Source organism: Mustela nivalis (assembly GCF_964662115.1).
Source record: "Mustela nivalis genome assembly, chromosome: 4".
NCBI lineage: Eukaryota > Metazoa > Chordata > Mammalia > Carnivora > Mustelidae > Mustela > Mustela nivalis.
The window spans coordinates 89,869,140-89,889,834 of NC_139023.1; the positions used below are offsets into that span (position 1 = coordinate 89,869,140).

Here is a 20,695-nt window from a genome sequence, read left to right on the forward strand (position 1 = left end):
TCCTGTGCTTCATTAATTTGTTCTTAATTCTTGTGAACAAGGATCTTAACAACCTGGATCATATTAGTACCCTCAACTAACTTTAAAAGTTCCATCCTTTGTAAACCACAGTTGGTTATATTAAACCAGACAGAGCTCTAAACCAACCATTTTGAATCTCTCTTTAAACAAATTCTACAGGGAAGAAGGGGAGAAAAGAGGTTTTTTGTTTGTTTGTTTGTTTGTTTGTTTGCTTTTGCTTATAGGGTTAACTAACCAAAGAAGTTTCCTTTTGGACCATTATAGACATGTAAAATTCTTTATGTTTTGCTAGAAATACCAAATATTAATCAGATCCCCAAAACCAGGGTGACATCAAACAAAAAGAAATTTGGACTATGGTGATAATGGTATCCTGTCTCTTGGTATTATTTAATCATGCCAATTCCTAACCTACATTGTCCTTCTAAAGCCATACACACACACACACACACACACACACACACACACACACACACACACACACAATGCTATGGTAGCACTTCCTTCTAGAACTTAAAATATATCCCACATGCTAGAAGTAAACTTTTCCATCCCCTTAAGCTGTTTTCATTATTGTTTTAATTTTATAGAGAGTTCAAAATTGCCCTCTAACACAGGAATAACTTTGAAAGCAGAGGTGTGATGATTACTCCTTCAGGGAAGGGACTTATTAATATAAACTGGTTCAGTCCTTACAGGGGAGAGAATGCTGAAGACCACAGAGGATAAAAGGCAGAATGAGAGACAATAAACTTATTTCAGGTGGCTTTAATCAAACTTATGAGAACTGGGACTGAAAGCCATCCTCCTCTCTGTACTTCAAGAGGAAATGCTGCAAAAATAAGGCTCAGGTTGTTGACGTGAATGAGCTTAGAAACTAAGATCATATGGGAATCCAGGCATAAAAACAAAGTGCTGTGTCAGATTTGCTATGTAGCTTAAAAGAGAAGGCTGCAACACATTAAGTGTCTCCCTGACCATAAAAGGTAATACAACTCCGCTTGTGACCTTATTGTTCAAATATACATTGTGCTTGATGTAAACCCATCAGGTTGTAAAAGACATAATACAGAGATGATGGAGTTTATCACCAGAGACTCTGAAGTTCATAGAATTAAGTCAATCTGCTTAAAGATGAATTACACTGACTGGAAGCCTAGTACATATGTGATTTTTTTTTTTTTTTAACCTGAAACACAAAGTTTTAAACAGAAAAAAAAAAAATCATCTTGATAGAAGAGATGGTAGAAGTGTATTTGTTCAAACTTTTTAGTTACACAAGAGCAAGACAATCAATTCAGTAAAAAAAATTGGTCAGCTTGAAGTACTTGACCCAAAAGTCCTAGCCTAAATGGATTTCCTTTAATCATACTGATTTTCACGGAAACATTAAAGACTTTCATTGATTTTATTCTTGAAATACTCATAGATAGGGCGCCTGGATGGCTCAGTGGGTTAAAGCCTCTGCCTTCGGCTCAGGTCATGATGCCAGGGTCCTAGAATTGAGCCCCTCATTGGGCTTGCTGCTCAGCAGAAAGCCTGCTTCCCTTCCTCTCTCTTTGCCTGCCTCTCTGCTTACTTGTGATCTCTGTCTGTCAAACAAGTAAAATCTTTAAAAAAAAGAAATACTTAGAGAATTCTCTCTATACTTTATATAAATGATTTAGAAATGAGAACATGCTAAATTGTATCATAATGCATGTGCAACATTAGAGTGAAATTAGGAGACTAACATACTTTAGTGTAATTTTCTAGGATTTTGCAATCTACAACAACATTAATGAAGACATACAATGCACTGTAGCAATTCAAATAAAGTTTAAAGAATATAAAAGGAGGTACCAATTACTATTTTAATTTTGTAGTTAGAATGCAACAGAGAGTGAGCAATGATATATAGGGCTCACAGAGGAAGGCAGAGCCTAAGCTGGGACCTGATTGCCAGACTGTGACAGTCTTTGATAGCTGTTCTCTTCTTTTTGGGTGGCAGTTGTCTAAAACTGGGTCACAAAAAGAATGAGAAAGCCAGTGACCTCTCTTAATCATCTGTCAGCTGTTTTCAAAATAGCATTGGAATTTACCAAATAGCACATCTTGACCACTCACTCACTTGGTGAGAAAGTGTTGTTTCTGCTTGATGTCTTACCTTTCTTTCTAATGTCAGGTCTCACACAGAAAATAAAACCCATATACACAGCTGCAGAACACATATTTTTAAGTTTATGGCATCTGGACCTACTTATGGTATTTTATGTAGGGAACGTTCTGGATGGAAGTTGCTTTGTGTGCCTACCCTTCCTTTTCCTTTTCTTTTTTTTTAAAAAAGATTTTATTTAATTTGACAGACAGAGAGCACAAGCAGGCAGAGGGGCAGAGGGAGAGAGAGAGAAGGAGAGGCAGGCTCCCCATTGAACAGGAAGCCCAATATGGAGCTTGATGTGGGGCTTGAATCCAGAACCCTGGGATCATGACCTGAGCCAAAGGTGGCCATGGCCCCTTAACTGACTGGGGCCCCATTCTTCCCTTTCCTTTCCCTTCAGTCTGCCTCTGATTATCTTGGTAGATGAGTACATGATCTCAACCTACCTTTATTTACAATGCCCTACAACAGACACATCTTGCTTTCTCCGGGGATTTTCCCATTAGTATTTAAACTATTCAAGTAGCCACTTTCAAACTAGCTATAAGAGAAACCTGGGAGAGAAAAATTGTGGATTATTTTGATTCCATATATGTAACACTCTAATTTTGAACTCAATATATCAAGGAACTTTGGAAAATAGCTAAATAGGAGAATTTGGGACATATCATCTTACTTTTTAAAACCAGTGTAGTTGGGCATGTGGGTGGTTCAGTTGGTTAAACATCTGCCTCTGGCTCAGGTTACGATCCCAGGGTCCTAGAATCAAGCCCCATATCAGGCTCCTTGCTCAGTGGGGAGCCTGATTCTTCTTCTCCCTCTGCCCCTCCCCCTGCTTGCATGCTCTCTCAAATAAACAAATAAAATAGAATTAAATAGAATAGAATTAAATCAAATAACCTGTGTAGCAACTACCTTGGAATATCATGTCTTGGTTTCTAACATCTTTAGCTTAATAGATATGAATAACAGATCTTTATTTTCTTGTCCCAAGTAACATAAGTTTTGATGTAGTCTGCCTTGAAAGATAAACTAAAGATATACATAAAGTCACTGTAAGGTATACATGAGAGTAGTTCAAGTCTTTTTTTTTTTTTCTTTTAATTGTGCAGGCTTCGTTTTTAGAATTTCTTTTTTTTCTTTAACTCATCTTGTTTTGGAGACTGCAAAGAGTTTTACGTCATGGGTGATTTATTTCTATCAATATTCTCCTATAGTAACACTACTCTGATTTTGGAACCTAGACTGATAAGTAGTAAGACATTTTTTATCAGAATTCTCTGTGCTCTTTGTGTATTTTAAAAACATGGTCTTTCTGCAGAGCAATGGATAGGAAATTAGAAATTAAAGACACAGCATGACTCTAGAATATATTCAGAATACCACTCACAAAACTTCTGATAGGTGCCAATAATAATGGCTCCTATTTCTTGAATACCTTCTATGTGCTGGGCACAACTTAAGTATTACATATTCATTATCATTTAATAAACAGCAATTCCAGGAGACCGGTACCATAATTGTCCCTACTGTTTGTTTTACGAGGAACCTGAAGTTTATAGAGCAACGAATTCAAAGTTACACACTGGTCAATGGCAAGGCAAAATACAAAAGCAGCTCCTCCTGACTTCAGTGCTCTATCTCCTATCTGTAGAGCCCTAAATTCTCCCTCAATAATGTATATCTTTAATGTAAACTCAAACTCCACTATAATTTATTTTTCAGACATCATGGATAATTGTTAGATCTACTTACAAAGACTTTGAAGAACCAAATAAGCCAATTATTTCCTTGCCCAACGATATAACTTGTCAAAATATTTCCACTCAAGAGCCACAACAAATACAGTAAGCATGATAGGTAAAACGTAAACGATTGTATTACTACCTCTGTATTGTTGCTGTTATTGAAGTAGAACTTGACTTCAGTTGAATCAGCATAAAAGTTAGTGATTAGCCCAACCTACTTTCAGCTAAGCTATGCTGCTGTTTGAGTTCAGTTGCTGTGCGAATTCCAAGGTGTATGTGCCCTGTCCTTTGTTTACGATTGTTTTGTTTTCACTGCAAATAGTCCAAAAAGAATGGAGGAGCTAGCTAAGACAATGGCAGTGGGTAACTGTCTTGATTTGCCCAGGACTGACAGGTTTCCCAGAAAACTTTCAGGTTTAAAATCTGGACAGTCTTAGGCTAACCGTGATGCATCAGTATTAGGAGCAGACTTGTAATTTCATCAATTCGTCCACTACAACACCAATCTATCCTCAATTACCCTAAACATGCTCTTGATTTGACACTGAAAAGCTGTTCTAGATCAGGCCTAAATGTCCAAAGTAAAGCTAACATCTGAGGAAAAAACTTCAAAGATAAATAACCTTCTTGCCTATAGTAGAAATTCCAATTTTGAAATGTGGGATCAAAGCTTAAAAATTAAACTTTAACACATAAAAAGTGCAATAAGACCCATCCTAAACATTCTTGCTCTATCAGAAATCCAGTCATATACAAACTTGGTGCTACTTCCACACATCTGTGGTACTGAAAGCCACATGACCATCAAGTAATGCTTCGAGACATGCACATCACAATGTAAGCATTTCTCCTGAAAACTCACTCCAGTGATGTTGACATAGCTCAAAACATTTCTAAACTCCTTTTGGAATTGCCTTTAGAGTCAGATTTATTGAATTTATAGCCCATCCTCAATTTTTATGAACATGGCTTTAGGAACAAGGATTATTTTACTGCTGTATGCAGTTTCGAATCACTTGATTCTTTTCCTCCTAAAATCAAGCTACCTTTAGATGACAATGTTTACAACTCCTGATATTATTCAAAAGAACATGACACAAGCTCTGAAGACAGTTCTGAAATGGTGTGACATCATGTCTTTGATCAAGAGCAGCATGTAGTCTTGAGAAGACAACTCCAATATAAAGAAAACAATTTTGGAGTTACAAGCTCTAAATGAACTTAAAGTCATATATATAATATATATATATATATATATATATATATATATATATATATTTTTTTTTTTTTTTTAAGATTTTATTTACTTATTCAACAGAGAGAGGGAGAGAGAGAGAGAGAGCATGAGCAGGGAGGGCAGCAGACAGAGGAAGAGGGAGAAGCAAGCTCCCCACAGAGCAAGGAACCTGACAGGGTTTGATCCCAGGACTCCAGAATCATGACCTGAGCTGAAGGCAGATGCTTAACTGACTGAGCCACCCAGGTGCCTCCAGTTAGTAGGTTTTATTTTTTTATTTTTTATTTTTTTTTAAGATTTTATTTATTTTTTTGACATACAGAGATCACAAGTAGGTAGAGAGGCAGGCAGAGAAAGAGGAGGAAGCAGGCTCCCTGCAGAGCAGAGAGCCCAATGCAGGGCTCGATCCCAGGACCCTGAGATCATGACCTGAGCCAAAGGCAGAGGCTTTAACCCACTGAGCCACCCAGGCGCCCCTAGGTTTTAAAAGCAATGTAGGAGAAGATTGATAGTTTCCTGAGTGAAACTGGTGATTGGGAATGAACAGAAGTTGATAAATTAAAAAGATGTTCAAGATGAAGACCCGAACAGCATTGCTGAATTAAAAGAAAGGAGCAAGGAAGAAGCCAAGATTTCTGACTTAAAGAACTGGTTAGATGGGTCTAGTAGTCCTTTCAGTGAGGTAAATGACCCAGGGGGAGATTCAGATTTAGGGGGGGGTTGAACTTGAGATGTCTATCAGACATAAAAATAGATGTCCGGGGAGCGCCTGGGTGGCTCAGAGGTTAAGCCTCTGCCTTCAGCTCAGGTCATGATCTTGGGGTCCGGGGATCAAGCCCCACATTGGGCTCTCTGCTCCACAGGGGGCCTGCTTCCTCCTCTCTCTCTGCCTACTTGTGATCTCTGTCTGTCAAATAAATAAATAAATAATCTTAAAAAAAAAATAGATGTCTGGAATTCATTTGGATATGATGGTCTGGAACGAGAAGAGAGATGATGCTCTAGAGATAGAACACTTAAAAATAATGTCTAAACAATTGAAAAATCACCTCCAAGAAATGGAAATGGTAGCTATGAATGATGCTGGAAAAATGAGTTGAATGACAGGAAAAGAGTTCAGTCAGAAGCAAGAGAAACATCCACATTAATCAACAAGAAGAAGAGGAGCCATCAGGGAAGACTGAGACGAAGTGACAGGAGAGGTAGGAGGGCAAACTTTTGCCTGGAATTCTCACTTCTCCATCTCCTTCCACCTCCCCCCCCCCATCACTACCTTATTCATCTGAAAAACTATTCTGTCAGGCTTCTTTGCTGAAAACTCACTTTGAACCACTGTCTCTTTTGTAGTGCTTTCTTTGACAATCCCCAGGTAGGAATAAGTGTCCCTCCTCTGTTACAGCATGAGTCTCGGCAGATGCACGTCCCCCTGATGGCAGACACCATTCTCACCACAGTGTCCCCAGTCCAATAATGAGCACAAAGTAGACATTCAATTTGTCTTTGTTGAATCAAAGAAGAAAAGTAAGTTATCATGCTTGATGCATAGAGTGGTCCTTATGCAATCACTTGAAGCCAATTTACTCTTGTTTTGGAAATAATTCTAATACATTTTCTAACCCACCAGTGGTTAAAAAACAGATGGGAGATGGAACTAGAGGCACACATACTCTCACAGAGAACTTAAAATGAAAGAGAAGAAGCTAAAAAGCTTTGTATATGGCAGTCTAGTGTCCCTCGGTGTAAGTGCTGACATGTTCACAAACTTTAACACAGTACAAATCAGAAAGTGATGTCCCTGTGAGAACATGGAGTCTACAAGGAGGCTAAATTAAAACAGATAGAACTCTCAGTAAGCCAAGAGAATATGTGGACATTTTTGATAGATTTATAGTACAACGGAAATTATTTTTGGTTTTTAGCTTTTACAGCAAAGGTTATATAAATGTTAGAAAGATTCAAAATGTAAAGTAATTATGCATTTCAGCTGAACTTCTGGCTATCTGGAATATGTGCGTTCTGGGGAGCAGCTCGTTCTCTAACAATGGGCGTCCCATACAAACAAGCTGCTGCCATATGTGGATATGCATTACTCAGAACTACAGAATGGAATCTCTTGCCTTTCTCACTTATAAACTCATGAAGACAGTGTTTATTACAAAAGCATATTAAACAGAACACAACATTTCCAAGTGGCTGTCCCATCGTTACTGATGTCTTCTATGTCAAGATGTACAAGAATGCATGAGTTTTACAATGCGAGGGCCTTCTCAGTCCTTCATGGACGAGCACAGAAATGTATTCTCTTGACTTTTGCAGAGACTGAGCTTCCCTGCCACCAACTTACGACTGTGTTCTTGGACATTAAAATAAAGCTCACTCAAAAAATATTCCTAAATAGGGCACAATGATTAAACTGGCAATGCTATAAATATTATGGGACCAAAGTATATTTTTGTCTTTATTTCTCTCTGCCAGACACTGTTAAACCAACTGTTAATACACAAACTTTTTTGTTGTTGTTGTTGTCAAGGAGAGTATGCGGCTTCTTTAGGGCTATTTTAAATTCTGTGCCTCATTTCATACAAATATTTACCCAAAGAAAGGTGTCTGACAGAGAAAATCTATACACTGTCATAATCCTTTTACACTATCTGGTATTTTTCCTCTATAGATCTCACCAAAGGTATAAAAGTCTCCCCCATGAAAATCCCATGATGAAGAGAAGGAAAGAAACAAAGGAAAAATTGCCATTATTCTCCAAAAGCTGAAGTTTTTAAAAACAAAACATTTCTTTGTCAAGAGGCCCAACCAGTTTCCCCTGCATTTAAAACCTACTGAACTGGGGCACCTGGGGTGGCTCAGTGGGCTAAGTGTCTAACTCTTGATTTCTGCTCAGGTCATGATCTCGGGGTCTTGGGATCAAGCCCTATATTGGCCTCTGTGCTCAGTCCAGAGTCCACTTGAAATTCTCTCTCTCCCTCTCCCTCTGCCCCTTCCCACCCATCCCCCAGACCCACTCACACTCTAAATTAATTAATTAATTAATTCTTTTTAAAAAATCTGCTAAACTAAGAAATCTCAATGGAAAAATAAAAAGTAGCAATGGATTATTTTTCTAAGCATCTGAAAATAAGTGTTATATAATCTGCACATTAAAAAAACCCAACATATTTGAAAACCTCTGAAACAGGTTAAATTATGTTTTAGCATTGCTAAGCTGAAATATTAGACAATTATAAATGAACAGGGAAGCTATCAGTTAAAAAACATGTATTTTGGGGCACCTGGGTTGCTCAGTAGTTTAAGCCTCTGCCTTCAGCTCGGGTCATGGTCCCAGGGTCCTGGGATCGAGCACCGCATTGGGCTCTCTGCTTAGCAGGTAGCCTGCTTCCCTGTCTCTCTGCCTGCTTTCTCTCTGTCAAATAAACAAAATCTTAAAAAGAAAACAAAAAGTATTTTAGTGCTATTCTAACTTGTAGAATTATTAAACTATTTATTTAATTTTTAAAATTATTCAAGAAACTTTTTAAAATTATTCAAGAAACTTAAACAATTTCCTAGCAGCTTTTGCTGACAATAATATATCCTAAAAGCAATAATATAGTAATAACCAATATAGACTGAATACCTATTACGTGCCAGGTACTCTATATAGCACTTTACATGGAATTTGTAGTTTGATCCTTGCAATACTCCTGTAAAAAATATATTATTATATTTTCTATTGCACAGGTGAAGAAACTGAGGCTGAGTATTCATGGTAGAGTTGCCATGTGAGGGCACAAGGATTCAAACCCATGTAGCTCGACCACATCTTGGAAATCCAATAGTGAGCCAACCTACTCCTCCTGCAACCTGTGATCTACTAGCTGAGGTGAACTTCAGACATTCAAACAATACATACATAGGTGCTCTGAAAGATAGGTAGAGGATATTGTTAGAGAATAAAACACAGGGTCTGAAGTGGGGCTGTCAGGGAAGAAAGGGGAGTTAAGAACCCTTGGGGTAAGAGCTAATGATTAGTAGGATGTAGAGAGGCAAAGAATTGGGGAGTGTTCTAAGCAGCAAAGAGGGCATATGCAAGAACCCTGAGGCAGAAAAGAGTTTATTTCAGTAATGGAACTAAAAGAAAGTAAGTATATTTGGAATGTACTGAACAACTGAGAGAATGGAGAGAAATGCGCTTGGACGAGTAGGCAGAACCTCAAAGACTGGTGAAGGATTTTCTATAATCCCAAGTACAATGAAAAGCAACTGAAGACCTTTCTATGAGTAAAGAGAGACATGATCCTATTTGCATTTTAAATTTGTCTGGCTACTGTTTGGACAATGGACTGGAGGATGGGAAGAGACTAGGCTGGAGGCCATGGCAGGAGTCCCAAATGGTTGGGATGATGCTTGGGCTAGTGGTGGCAGTGAAGCTGGAAGAGAGAGAGCATGCCCACAGTGTATTGTATAAGTAAGGTTACAGGAGCTGGTGGCAGACCAGATGAAAAAGAAGGCATGCCAAAACCTCATCAGAGGTGTTCCTTAAATCAGTGCTCAACTCCTTCCCACTTTCCTGTGTCTGAGTGGGAGCAGTCCTTTTTTAGAATTAATACCACTATAAATTTTTCATGATACTCAAGTGCTTCAAGTTGTGGCTCCTGGGAGGCTGTCACTGTGCTGGAGAACGTTTACATGAAGAAGAGAACTGAGAGTTCTCTCATGACAAATGACCACACATATTGATGTACTACTTCCTATTTCATTTTTATAAGACAAAATAAAGAGAATTATTTTATTTTATTTTTTTTTAAGATTTTATTTATTTATCAGAGAGAGAGAAGGGGAGAGAGCGAGCACAGGCAGACAGAATGGCAGGCAGAGGCAGAGGGAGAAGCAGGCTCCCCGCTGAGCAAGGAGCGCGATGTGGGACTCGATCCCAGGACGCTGGGATCATGACCTGAGCTGAAGGCAGCTGCTTAACCAACTGAGCCACCCAGGCGTCCCGAGAATTATTTTAAAAAACAAAATAGAATATATATATATTTATATTTGAATATATATACATTATATATACAATATATACACAAATATCTATTATTATATATAGATATCATATATATTAGGTACTTATTTATCAAAATACTAATAATTCATAATGTTTTACAAATTATATATCAAAACTCCAACAAAAAAAAAATCAGTAATTAAACCCAATGTTAATGGTTAAAGATTTGAGGAATCATATCCCAAAACATATTTTCTGAACACATTCTAGCTATAGATAATTTAAGTAACTAGTCCTGAGACTGGCTTCTTCTATAGATTGCTGTTCAAGTTATTCTCCATGAGATTTGGCCTCCTTGGAGTACCTAGGTGGCTCAATCAGTTAAGCATCTGCCTTTGGCTCATATCTTTGTCCCAGGGTCCTGGGATTGCTTGATGAAGAGTCTGCTTCTCCCTCTGCCCCTCCCCCACTACTCATTTTCTCTTTCTCACTCTCTTGCTCTTTCTCTCTCACTCTCTCTCATAAATAAATAAAATCTTTAAAAAAAAATTGTTTCAAGAGATTTAGCCTCCTTTTCCTCAATATCTTTCTGCTCACACATATGGCAATAAACCACTTTTCAATAGCCACATTGGGAGTCTTTCTTTCAGTATATGGAAGAGGGTGTCTGAGTTTGGAATTAATTAGCCAGAATTCACAAATAGAAGAGAGGCCAAAAGAGTGAGGCTATTTTAAACCTTTCAACATCAATAACAGATGAGATCATGGGGATGTTGAGCCTGGAGAGGAAAGAATAAGGATGACTATCTTAACTATCTTCAATTTATACAAAAAGTCTACATTGAAGAAGAAGAATTGAATTTACTTTTTGTGGCCACAAATAGCAAAACAGGGTCCAACTGATGAAGGACAAAGGGCTTTTGCTCAAGGTAAAGGAAGCCTTTCCTAATACAACTGTTCAAAAATCAAACAAGCTAGAGTGACTCACTGTCATTAGTGATACCCACAGAGACTAAATGACCATTTTACTTTTTTTGTAAAGATTGATCAATCAGAAAGGCATTTAGCTAAAGATTCTAAACTCTCCTTCTATTTCTAAAATTCACCATGTAATGATTTTCTCTAGCATTCATTCTTCTTACAAATAACTCTAACAGTCATAAATTTCCATTGGATGACTTGTGTAGTTCACCGGCATCACATTGGAAATTGTGGGAGAGCAGTTAGACTAAGTAATTAGTGCATTCCATTTCTCTGGCCATGATGATTGGTTTAGGGGTGACCATGTGATTTAATCCAATCTGATTTCTTAGGAATGTGGGACAGATATGTTTTATTTCCACCACAGGGAAAAGAGATAGATAATAATTGGTAGACATCTTGGGACCACACAGGAATGAGGTGAACAAAGACAACAGGCAAAGACCTGGACCTTTCATGTCATGGACATCAGCAGATCAAGCCCTGCCTAAAGCCAGTTCTCCCAATGGCCTTTTCCATTACATGACCCAGTGAAGTCTCTTAAGCCGTTTGTGTTTTCCACACATGAAAACAATGGATTCCTAACTCTGATTCTTACCCAAATATGTGTAAAGTGACCCATTCTCAGAAAGAAAGTGAAAAGGAAACCAGTTACATGGTGCATCAAGAGATCCACTTAGCAACCAAGAGATTTCTCTAATATTGGTCCCTGAGAATCATAAAAATCTCCATTTGGGTCTCAGGACCATTAGTATCTCTTTCAGAATAAAGCATGTTTGCCGAAATTTCAACTAAAAAATTACTAAGCATTTAAAACAGATTCAAGCAGTTTTATAGAAAACTTTTCATTCCACATGCACAAACTCAATTCGTCTCCCTCCATCCCCCGCACGGCTACTGTCAATGGAAGAAAAAAAAGCAGTTATAATCAATTCATAAATCCTGCAGTGTTAATGCCTTTGTGAGTTGACTATATTAAATGCTTATATAATTTCTCAATTTGTTTAAAGTTTTGATAACTTCTCAACACTAAAACTATAAGAACCATAAATTACTTTGCATGCTACATCTCAATATTTCATATTTTGATTCTATAGAATGGTTTTTGACCCACATCCAGGTTCAAATTTTACTAGTCTTTACTCATCTATGCCTATATATAAATTTTAAAATAAATAGTGAAATTCAAAGACTTATACTAAAACCAAATATTAGCATTAATTTTGCCTGCTGGCTTGTGGCCCATGAGTATGTTGAAAAAAAAAAAATTTTTTTTTTTCAGTCCTCAGGAGAGTTGGGTAGGGCTCCAGGTAGACCAAGACCATATATCAGGAGTGTCTGGCCAGAAGCAGCTTATCTGTTACCCAAAATGCAACAGAAATATTTTTATTTTCTCCGTGTAGCATCGCAACAAAAATTCTAGGATGTACTACCCTATGTAACATTACTTAAAGGTTATACCTGGTTCTTATTTTAGTGAATCTCATAGATTCCAGCTCTAGAAACCTGTGATAAATATTGTTTTGCCAGAATATCCCTAAAACCAAGTAAGGCTTTCCTTTCAGTTGAATTCAAAGAATTCAAGACAATTCAAAACTTTTCTTTTTCAGTGCCAAGATAAAATAGTTTCACTTGTTCCTTTCCCTTAAAATTTATTTTTATGTCCTTTTACTCAGTTCTCCTCTTAGAAAAATGGATTTCAGCAAGTTCTGGCTTAAAAATAAAATTGTAGCTTTTCAGGGTAGAGCATGTTCTAGTACATTTCTTCACATGATTGCTGTTTGCAGAAGACTCCTACAGCCAGACACAGAGGAATGGGAAATGTTGCAGAGACCACCCAACAGGGTGCTTGGAAAATGTGTAAGAAACACTCTAGAAAGGTGGGTTCTTGTTCTGATATGATAATGCCTATGTACTGTCAAGCATTTGTCTATCAATTTCATTAACAATGGTTATTTAATATTTCTGGTTTTAAATCGCAGAAAAGAAGTTCTTACCTTTCAACCTCATGTTCACACAGAAAGCACCATTTTGGGGTAAATCCCAGCCTTAAATAGGTTCTGTGCCTAATTCCCATGAAAGTTTTTTATTCAGCCAGAATAAAATTATCTGTAGTGCATGAAATCTAGATATTGTTGGCTACAGTAAGCAAGAATCATTCAAAGGAATTGAAATTTTATAAGTAGTAGGAGATAAATTACTTCAAAATGCTCACTTTTATAGATGATTTTTTTTTTAATTAACAATAACCCATCACAGTGACACCTGGGTGGTTCAGTCAGTTAGGCATCTGTCTGCTTTGGCTCGGGGCATGATCTCAGGGTCCTGGGATCAAGCCTGGCATTGGGTTCCCTGCTCAGTGGGGAGCCTGCTTCTCCCTCTCCCTCTGCCCCTCCTCCCCGCTCATTCTCTCTCTCTCTGTCTCTCTCTGTCTCTCTCTCTCACACACACACACTCTATCTCTCAAATAAATAAAATTTTTTTAAAAACCTATCACATATAAACAAGTATATTTACAACTTCAGAACTCTCGGCTCTATATTTTTGACAGCAAGTATGAGAAGCTTTTGAGAGCACTTCTTTTCCTAAGCCAGAATCTTCTTTGAATCTCACTCTAAATGCTACCTTATCCCTTAGGGGTCAATGCTGCCTCTATCTCTGAATACAGATATGTCAAAAAGAAAAAAAAAAACCACTCTCATCTATTTTTGAACATTCTGAGATCTTGGAAGTGAAAAGTCTTATAAATAGTTGGCATATTATTAGAAGTCTGCTTGGAAGCCATTTGGGTCAGGAAAAAAGATAACCCACAGAGGGAAAAGATTACAAGGCTGTGGGTAACCACAAAATCAAGTGATGGTTAGCCCCTGGCACACTTACTTAATGTTCCACTATGCAAGATTCACCTTCTAAAATGGGGACCTGTAGACATGTTGAACAGAGAAGTGTTTAATTCAAGGGGGGGATAAAGAGCCCCTGTACCTCAATAAATTGAAATTAATGACTGATAGAGTAAGGAGTTTTTACCCCAAAATATAAACAACTATTTGCTGATTTTTTTTTTAATGATGTGTAAGACTGGTCCTGTAGTAGGCATTCTATAAACGTCTGGGGCATGCATTGGGAATCCCAATCCAAGATGCACTGAACCACAGGAATGGAAAGAGACTACTGTATCCAGGTGAGTAGTTATAGACTGGGTGTAGACCTGGTTCTGGAGAATCTGCGATCCCACTGATTTGCTTAGATCATTTTCTATCCCTCACTTACTCTGGGCTATTTCTGATCTGTGCAGCAGAGTTAGATCATTGCACAGTTTAGCACAGAGAAAACAAGTGGTATGGATATATGGATATATGGATTCATATAGAATTGCTTTTTCTTTTCCCCCTTTTAGGGAGAGTCAAATTTCTTGGGAGTACAGGACAGATGTATAAAATTTTTCACAATGGAACCTACCATTTTGTGAATGTTCAATAAGTATTGTCGGGGACCGCCTCCGGCCAGGAAAGTCCCCGCCATTACAAGATGGTGCTTGGCTCACTGCCAGCAAAATATGCTGCAAGTAAACAACGAACGTTCTGGTGAAGCCCACCTAAAGGAGGACATAGTCATTGGCTGTTTCAAATTTAATCAGCATAGTAACAGGACTCTCACTGGCTCTCCCCATTGCTTGGCCCCTTATTGGTCACCCTACTGCATATAAGCTAAGGAAGTTGACGAAATAAAGGGGTGATGAAGCATTAAACAAAGGAATGAAGCATTAACACCGAACCAGGCTTCTTGTCGTCCTTGTGGGTCGAGGGCGACAAGTATTAAAAAAAAAAAAAAAAAAAGAATAGCCTAATCACCCTGGATATGGTGGTATTAAGTGTGCTCATAAATGGAAATGTCAGCTGTGAAATATTTTACTTATCATGGCAAGGACTCAAACTAGGAGTCAGAAGACTTATATTCTCATTCCAGCTCTGCCACTTACAGGTCTGTGAATGCTGACAAGACAAATTCTACAAGGGTCCATGTTCCTTACCTCTGAGTTTCTAATTTCTCAAGTTTATTCTGAGAATACAACAATGTTCTTTTTAAATTGGAAGGTCTTGTAATACCTTCTTTTTAAATTGGAAGGTATTACAGGTACCCTTTTGAAAATCTGCATAAGATGTGACAATATTCTCATATCTTAGTTAATACAACATAATAACACTCATTTTAACCCTTATTTAACTCAGTAACTATTCATTTGAGTCATCACCATGGGTAAGGAATTTATAAGTCAGATACATCTTTATCCTTGAGGTAGTCCTGATCTAATGAAGGAGATAAACCCAAATACAACTGCTCATTTCTTGCCAAATATTTATGAAATTCTTATTAAATGGCAGGTGCTATGCTAGGAGGCTCTTTCCTACCAATATGAAAAAGACCTATACCATGACTTCAAAGAACTAGTGTTCTAATGAGAAAAACAAATTTGGAGGGGGGGTTGGTTTTTTGTTTGTTTTAAAGGTTTTATTTATTCATGTCAGAGAGAGAGAATTTACAAGCAGGGGGAACAGCAGGCAGAGGGAGAAGTAAGCTCCTTGCTCAGGGAGCCTGATGTGGAGTCTGATCCTAAGACCCTGAGATCATGATTGGAGCCAAAGGCAGAGGCTTATAACTGACTGAGCCACCCAAGCATCCCAAGACAAAGTATTTTTTTTTTTTAAGATGCAAACTCTGTCCATATAATACATAATAAATATGATAACAGGGGCACCTGTTGGACTCAGTTAGTTGAGCCACCAACTCTTGATTTTGGCTCAACTCTTGATTTTATGATCTGGGGGTCCTGGGGTGGGACCACATGACGGGTTCTGTGCTCAGTGGGGATCTGCTTGGGATTCTCTCTCTCTTTCTCCCTCTGCTCCTCCTCCACATCTGCGCGCACGCTCACACACACTCTCTCTCTCTAATAAATAAATAAATCTTTTAAAAAAATAAATGAATGCGATACCACAAGTATGCACAACATAGATCAAGAGTAGGGGTGGGAAGGAAATAATGGGGAAGATGGTAAGAAAGTTCTAAAATAACATAACCAGAGCAACAGAGAAAAATCCAGGACCAAGTTTGTGTTAAAATCCTAGCTAGGCAATCTCCTCCAAGTTACTTGTTTCATTACTTGCTGGATGTGTAAAACTGGAAAAAAAATATTATCTTCCTCCTGTGACATTTGTGTGGATTAAATGAGGCAACACAGATAAAGCTTTAGCATTACACCTGGCACATAACACATCCTTAATAAATATTCAGTTGTTAGCACATACACGCTCTGCCTGAGTACCTAATGCAATGTTACACACATAACGGGCTCTCTATAAATTTTTTTTCTAAAATTTTATTTATTTATTTGAGAGAGAGCATGAGAGAGAGAGAGATAGAGTATGAGAGGGGGAGGGTTAAAAGGAAAATCAGACTCCCCACCAAGCAGGGAGCCCAATGAGGGACTTGATCCCAGGACTCCAGGATCATGAACTGAGCTGAAGGCAGTTGCCCAACCAACTGAGCTACCCAGACACCCCTGTAAATTCTTAGTCACATTCTGATAGGGTCAGTATGAATGCTAATCTAAAGGATTATCATTGTAAGCATCTATTCGAACAATATACTATTAAAGATACAGTTTTTGTTTACTAAATTAATGCTATCTACTTGTTTTCTTAATTCTTTACCTTTTTCTTCTAAATGCGGAATGTAGAAAATAAATAAATCCAAAACAAAAATACACACCCATGATAAATCAGTTGACTGAGGGTTCTAATTAATGGAATTTTACTTAATCTATATCAATCTAGCTACAAGTTACAATAATCACTATATATTTTTGTTTTACAAAGTACACATGTACTTTCAGGAACATTCCATCAGAGTTAACCTACTGAAAATTTTTCAGTTTTGCAGGGTCTTGGGAGATCTTGAAGGACTCTATTTGTGTAAACAACAAAAAAAAATGAGGATTAAAAGAAATCATTAGGCTAAAGTGAGGGATAGGATTTAACTGAACAAGAAATGAAGTATAAATTATTTTATTAAAAATTAAAAGCCAGTTATTCTCTACTTGGGAAAATGCAACCAAATGTATTTTTTTTCTGCATAATTAGCTAAAACAAAGGATGCCTGGGTGGCTCAGTCCTTGGGTTTGGGTGTCTGCCTTCTGGCTCAGATCATGATCCCAGAATCCAGGGATTGAGCCTCACATCACTGTGTCTCTCTCTGTCAAATAAATAAATGGAATCTTTTTTTTAAAAATTAGCTGAAACAAGATTAGAAACCTCTTGATTTTTTAAAACTTTGAGAGGGTACCTGATTTTCTCAAAGGACATACTGAAGTCTTTATGTTGATAAATTTTATGAATTTTTTATGTTATAAATTTTATTTTATGTTATAAATTTTAAGATATAAGTAACTCAGTTTCTGATAACAAACATTCGGAAGAAAACATTCATCTGAATTTTTTTTAGAAAATATTTTATTTATTCATTTGACAGACAGAGATCACAAGTTGGCAGAGAAGCAGGCAGAGAGAGAGGAGGAAGCAGGTTCCCAGCCAAGCAGAGAGCCCGATGCAGGGCTCAATCCCAGGACTGTGGGATCATGACCTGAGCTGAAGGCAGAGGCTTAAACCCAATGAGCCACCTAGGTGCCCGTCATCTGAATTTTTTAAAGGTCCAAAGAATTGGCCAGTTCCTTATTTTAACTGTGAATATGAAACAGGGGCACCTGGGTGGCTCAGTGGGTTAAGCCTCTGCCTTCGGCTCGGGTCATGATCTCAGGGTCCTCGGTTCGAGCCCCGCATCGGGCTCCCTGCTTAGCAGGGGAGCCTGCTTCCCCATCTCTCTCTCTCTGCCTGCCTCTCTACCTACTTGTGATCTCTCTCTCTCTCTCTCTTTGTGTCAAATAAATAAATAAATCTTTTTAAAAAAGAAAAGAAAAAGAGCCACTCAGCTAGCTTTATTATCTTTAAATTTTATTTATTTGTTTGCTTGTTTATTTTAGGAAGAGGGGCAGAGGAGCAGAGGGAGAAGGACAAGCAGACTTGGGGTTTGATCCCCTGACCCTGAAATCATGACCTGAGCTGAAATCAAGACTCACATGCTTAACTGACGGAGCCACCGAGGTGCACCTCAGCTAGCTTTATTTTTGTTTCTGTTCTCCCTTCTTCTTCTTTCCCTTTCTCCTTCCTCTTTCTCTCCTTCCAGGCCTCCCTCCTTCTCTCCCTTTCGTTTTCTTCCTTCCTCTCTCTTTCTTTCTTTCCGTTTCTTTCCTTTCTCTTTCTTACCTCTGCTTTTTTCTCTGTGTGACCACAGACCAGAAACTTTGCTGAGTTCTGGCAAAGAAACAGAATAAAACAATTCCTCCCTCACAGAGCTTCTATGGAAAATGGTTAATTAAATAGGTATTGTTTATGACAACATGATAAATGCTATCATCAAGGAAGTAGAGTGGAGGACAAGAGCGCATTGCTATGGAATGTGGCTTAGTTCACGAACAAGAAACAAGTCATTACCCAGGGTTTTTGAAGTTGCTTTACATCTTACTATGTATTTATATGCAAGTATATAAACACAAAAATACAACATAGTCAAACTTTGCTGACAGTATCCCGGGGTAACTAGGTGTAGGCATTGTGGTTCCCTCTAATAAGTGGGCTAATCCCCTTCACCAGACATGTATAAAATAAAGGAACAAATAATGGAGGCTTTCTTGAAAACCTCTTTTCTTAATGATCTGAGACTTTCTGAGTAATGTCTAATCTTGCTAAAGAAATGTCACTGCAAACATTTTTGGACGTTGCTGGAACTGGTCTGGATTTTCAAGTCTCAGAGTATCAGTTATGACCTAATAAGACCTATGCCATCTGTTTTTTTTTTTTCCTTTGCTCAGAGAAGCTTTTTTAAAGTTTACTATAGAAGGACATATTTTAAATATATTTCTTCCCACACAAATTTATATGCAGGTTGGCAAGCTTTCTCAAAGATCAACACTTCTGACTTCATCAGAAGTGTTTTTTCTACAGTGTAATCACAGAAGACTGTTTTCCAAATGCTTTTTATAAGTTTTGATCCTGACCAATTAGCTAATAAACCCCTACATGGACTGATTAGTTCTGCACAAACAAACCTGTTGCTATAAAATATCAACACTTCTTAAAGGGTAACACGTCAGCCATTATGGTCAGTTCTAATTTACAGTGTCTACTTGCCTTCCTAGAGGATGGCAGCAGGCCAGGCAGGAATATCTAAGCTGGTTTGAAAACCTGCTCTGGTTGCCTAGCAAACCTCCCGTCATGGGAGCCAGGCAGCCCAGCCTCTCAGATCTCCAGCTGCAGACACCCTCTTCCTCCCAGGATGTAGTGCAATAAGTATTCACAAATGCTTTTTTTTTTTTTTAAAGAGAATATTCATGTCTGCCATCAACCCATGTACATATTTAATAAAGAACGTTATAAAGGTGAAATGGGGGAGAACTTTAGTATTTCTAGATCAACAGTCTCCTGACCAATTTCTATACAATACCATATACAAGCAGAATGCTTTTTTCCCCAAGAATGACAGCACAGCTTAAAGTTTCCAAAACTCCAAGTATACCAATAGAGTATATACATAAAGCCAGTAACAACTACTAAGTACCAAGAGCAGCAACAGCCCTCACAAACTCTGCATTCATCCACAGGCCGGTAAACATCCATCATCCCCAAAGTTCTCTTACAGCTGTAGATCCTCAATCACTTTTAGGATAAAAAACAAGGTCTAGAATAGCATCATTAAATGCAACCCTACATATCAAATGTAGTCACCACTACATATCAAAAAGCAGGTACAAGTTCCTACATTCACAAGAGGCATAATGTAGGGGCCTGGGTGGCTCAGTCGGTTGAGCATCTGCCTTCGGCTCAGATCATGATCCTAGGGTCCTGGGATCGGGCCCTACATCGGGCTCCCTGCTCGGCGGGAAGCCTGCTTCTCCCTCTGCCCCTGCTCCTGGTCCCTCTTTCACTATCTGTATCTCTCTCTCTCTCAAAATAAATAAATAAAATCTTAAAAAAAAAAGAGGCATAATGTAATGCTATCTTAAAGCTACGCTACTGGACTATACAATTCAAATGCCATTTTTTGAAAATTCTACTTTTCCAGCCCGGCAGGGAGGGCTAATGTCTTTAAACCTAGGAGACACACCTCTTTCCCTTTTCCTCTCTTCCTCTCACTTGTTTTCTCTCTCTGCCTCTCTTTCATTCTACCTCTCCAACTCCCTTTCTCTCTCTCCCCAATGCAATTTCAAAAAAAAGCTCTGGGAAGCAGAAAGGTAATGTTTGAGAATGACTGCGCTTAGGTCTAGACTTGGCCCAGACACTACCTGGTTGTAGAGTTTAGTCAACTCACAATTTACTTTACAATCACGAGCCTCATTTTCCTCATCTGTAAAAGGATGATAGCGTTGGTCAACGTACTCTTCACGGTCCTTCCTGATTCCCACATTTTATGTCTTGTTAATAACATAAAATCAAGAGAATCTGGCAGTCACTATGAGTTAGGAA

The 20,695-nt window shown here is 38.2% G+C and overlaps 2 protein-coding genes across 10 annotated transcripts in view; one reads left to right on the forward strand and one right to left on the reverse strand.

Moving 5' to 3' along the window:
* SYNPO2 (synaptopodin 2) overlaps nt 1–20,695 on the reverse strand; it is a 182,318-nt gene that overhangs the window by 119,831 nt on the left and 41,792 nt on the right. Inside the window, exon 1 of one of the 4 annotated variants that reach the window (XM_082727367.1) lies at nt 14,580–14,660. The exons of the other annotated variants lie outside the window; for them this stretch is intronic. Within the exon in view, the coding sequence (XP_082583493.1) occupies nt 14,580–14,642 (63 nt within the window). The 5' untranslated portion in view covers nt 14,643–14,660. Of the gene's footprint in view, nt 1–14,579; nt 14,661–20,695 lie in introns of those variants that run through there. 4 annotated transcript variants of the gene reach the window in all.
* The window catches only part of LOC309862944 (uncharacterized protein), a 68,022-nt gene continuing 62,215 nt past the window's right edge, over nt 14,889–20,695 (forward strand). For all 6 annotated transcript variants that reach the window (XR_014310807.1, XM_082727387.1, XM_082727390.1 and 3 more), the window contains exon 1: nt 14,889–15,101. Coding sequence is in view for 5 of the 6 variants with exons in the window: in XM_082727387.1 (XP_082583513.1) it covers nt 15,038–15,101 (64 nt within the window). In the remaining variant the exon portion in view is untranslated. The remainder of the gene's footprint in view (nt 15,102–20,695) is intronic.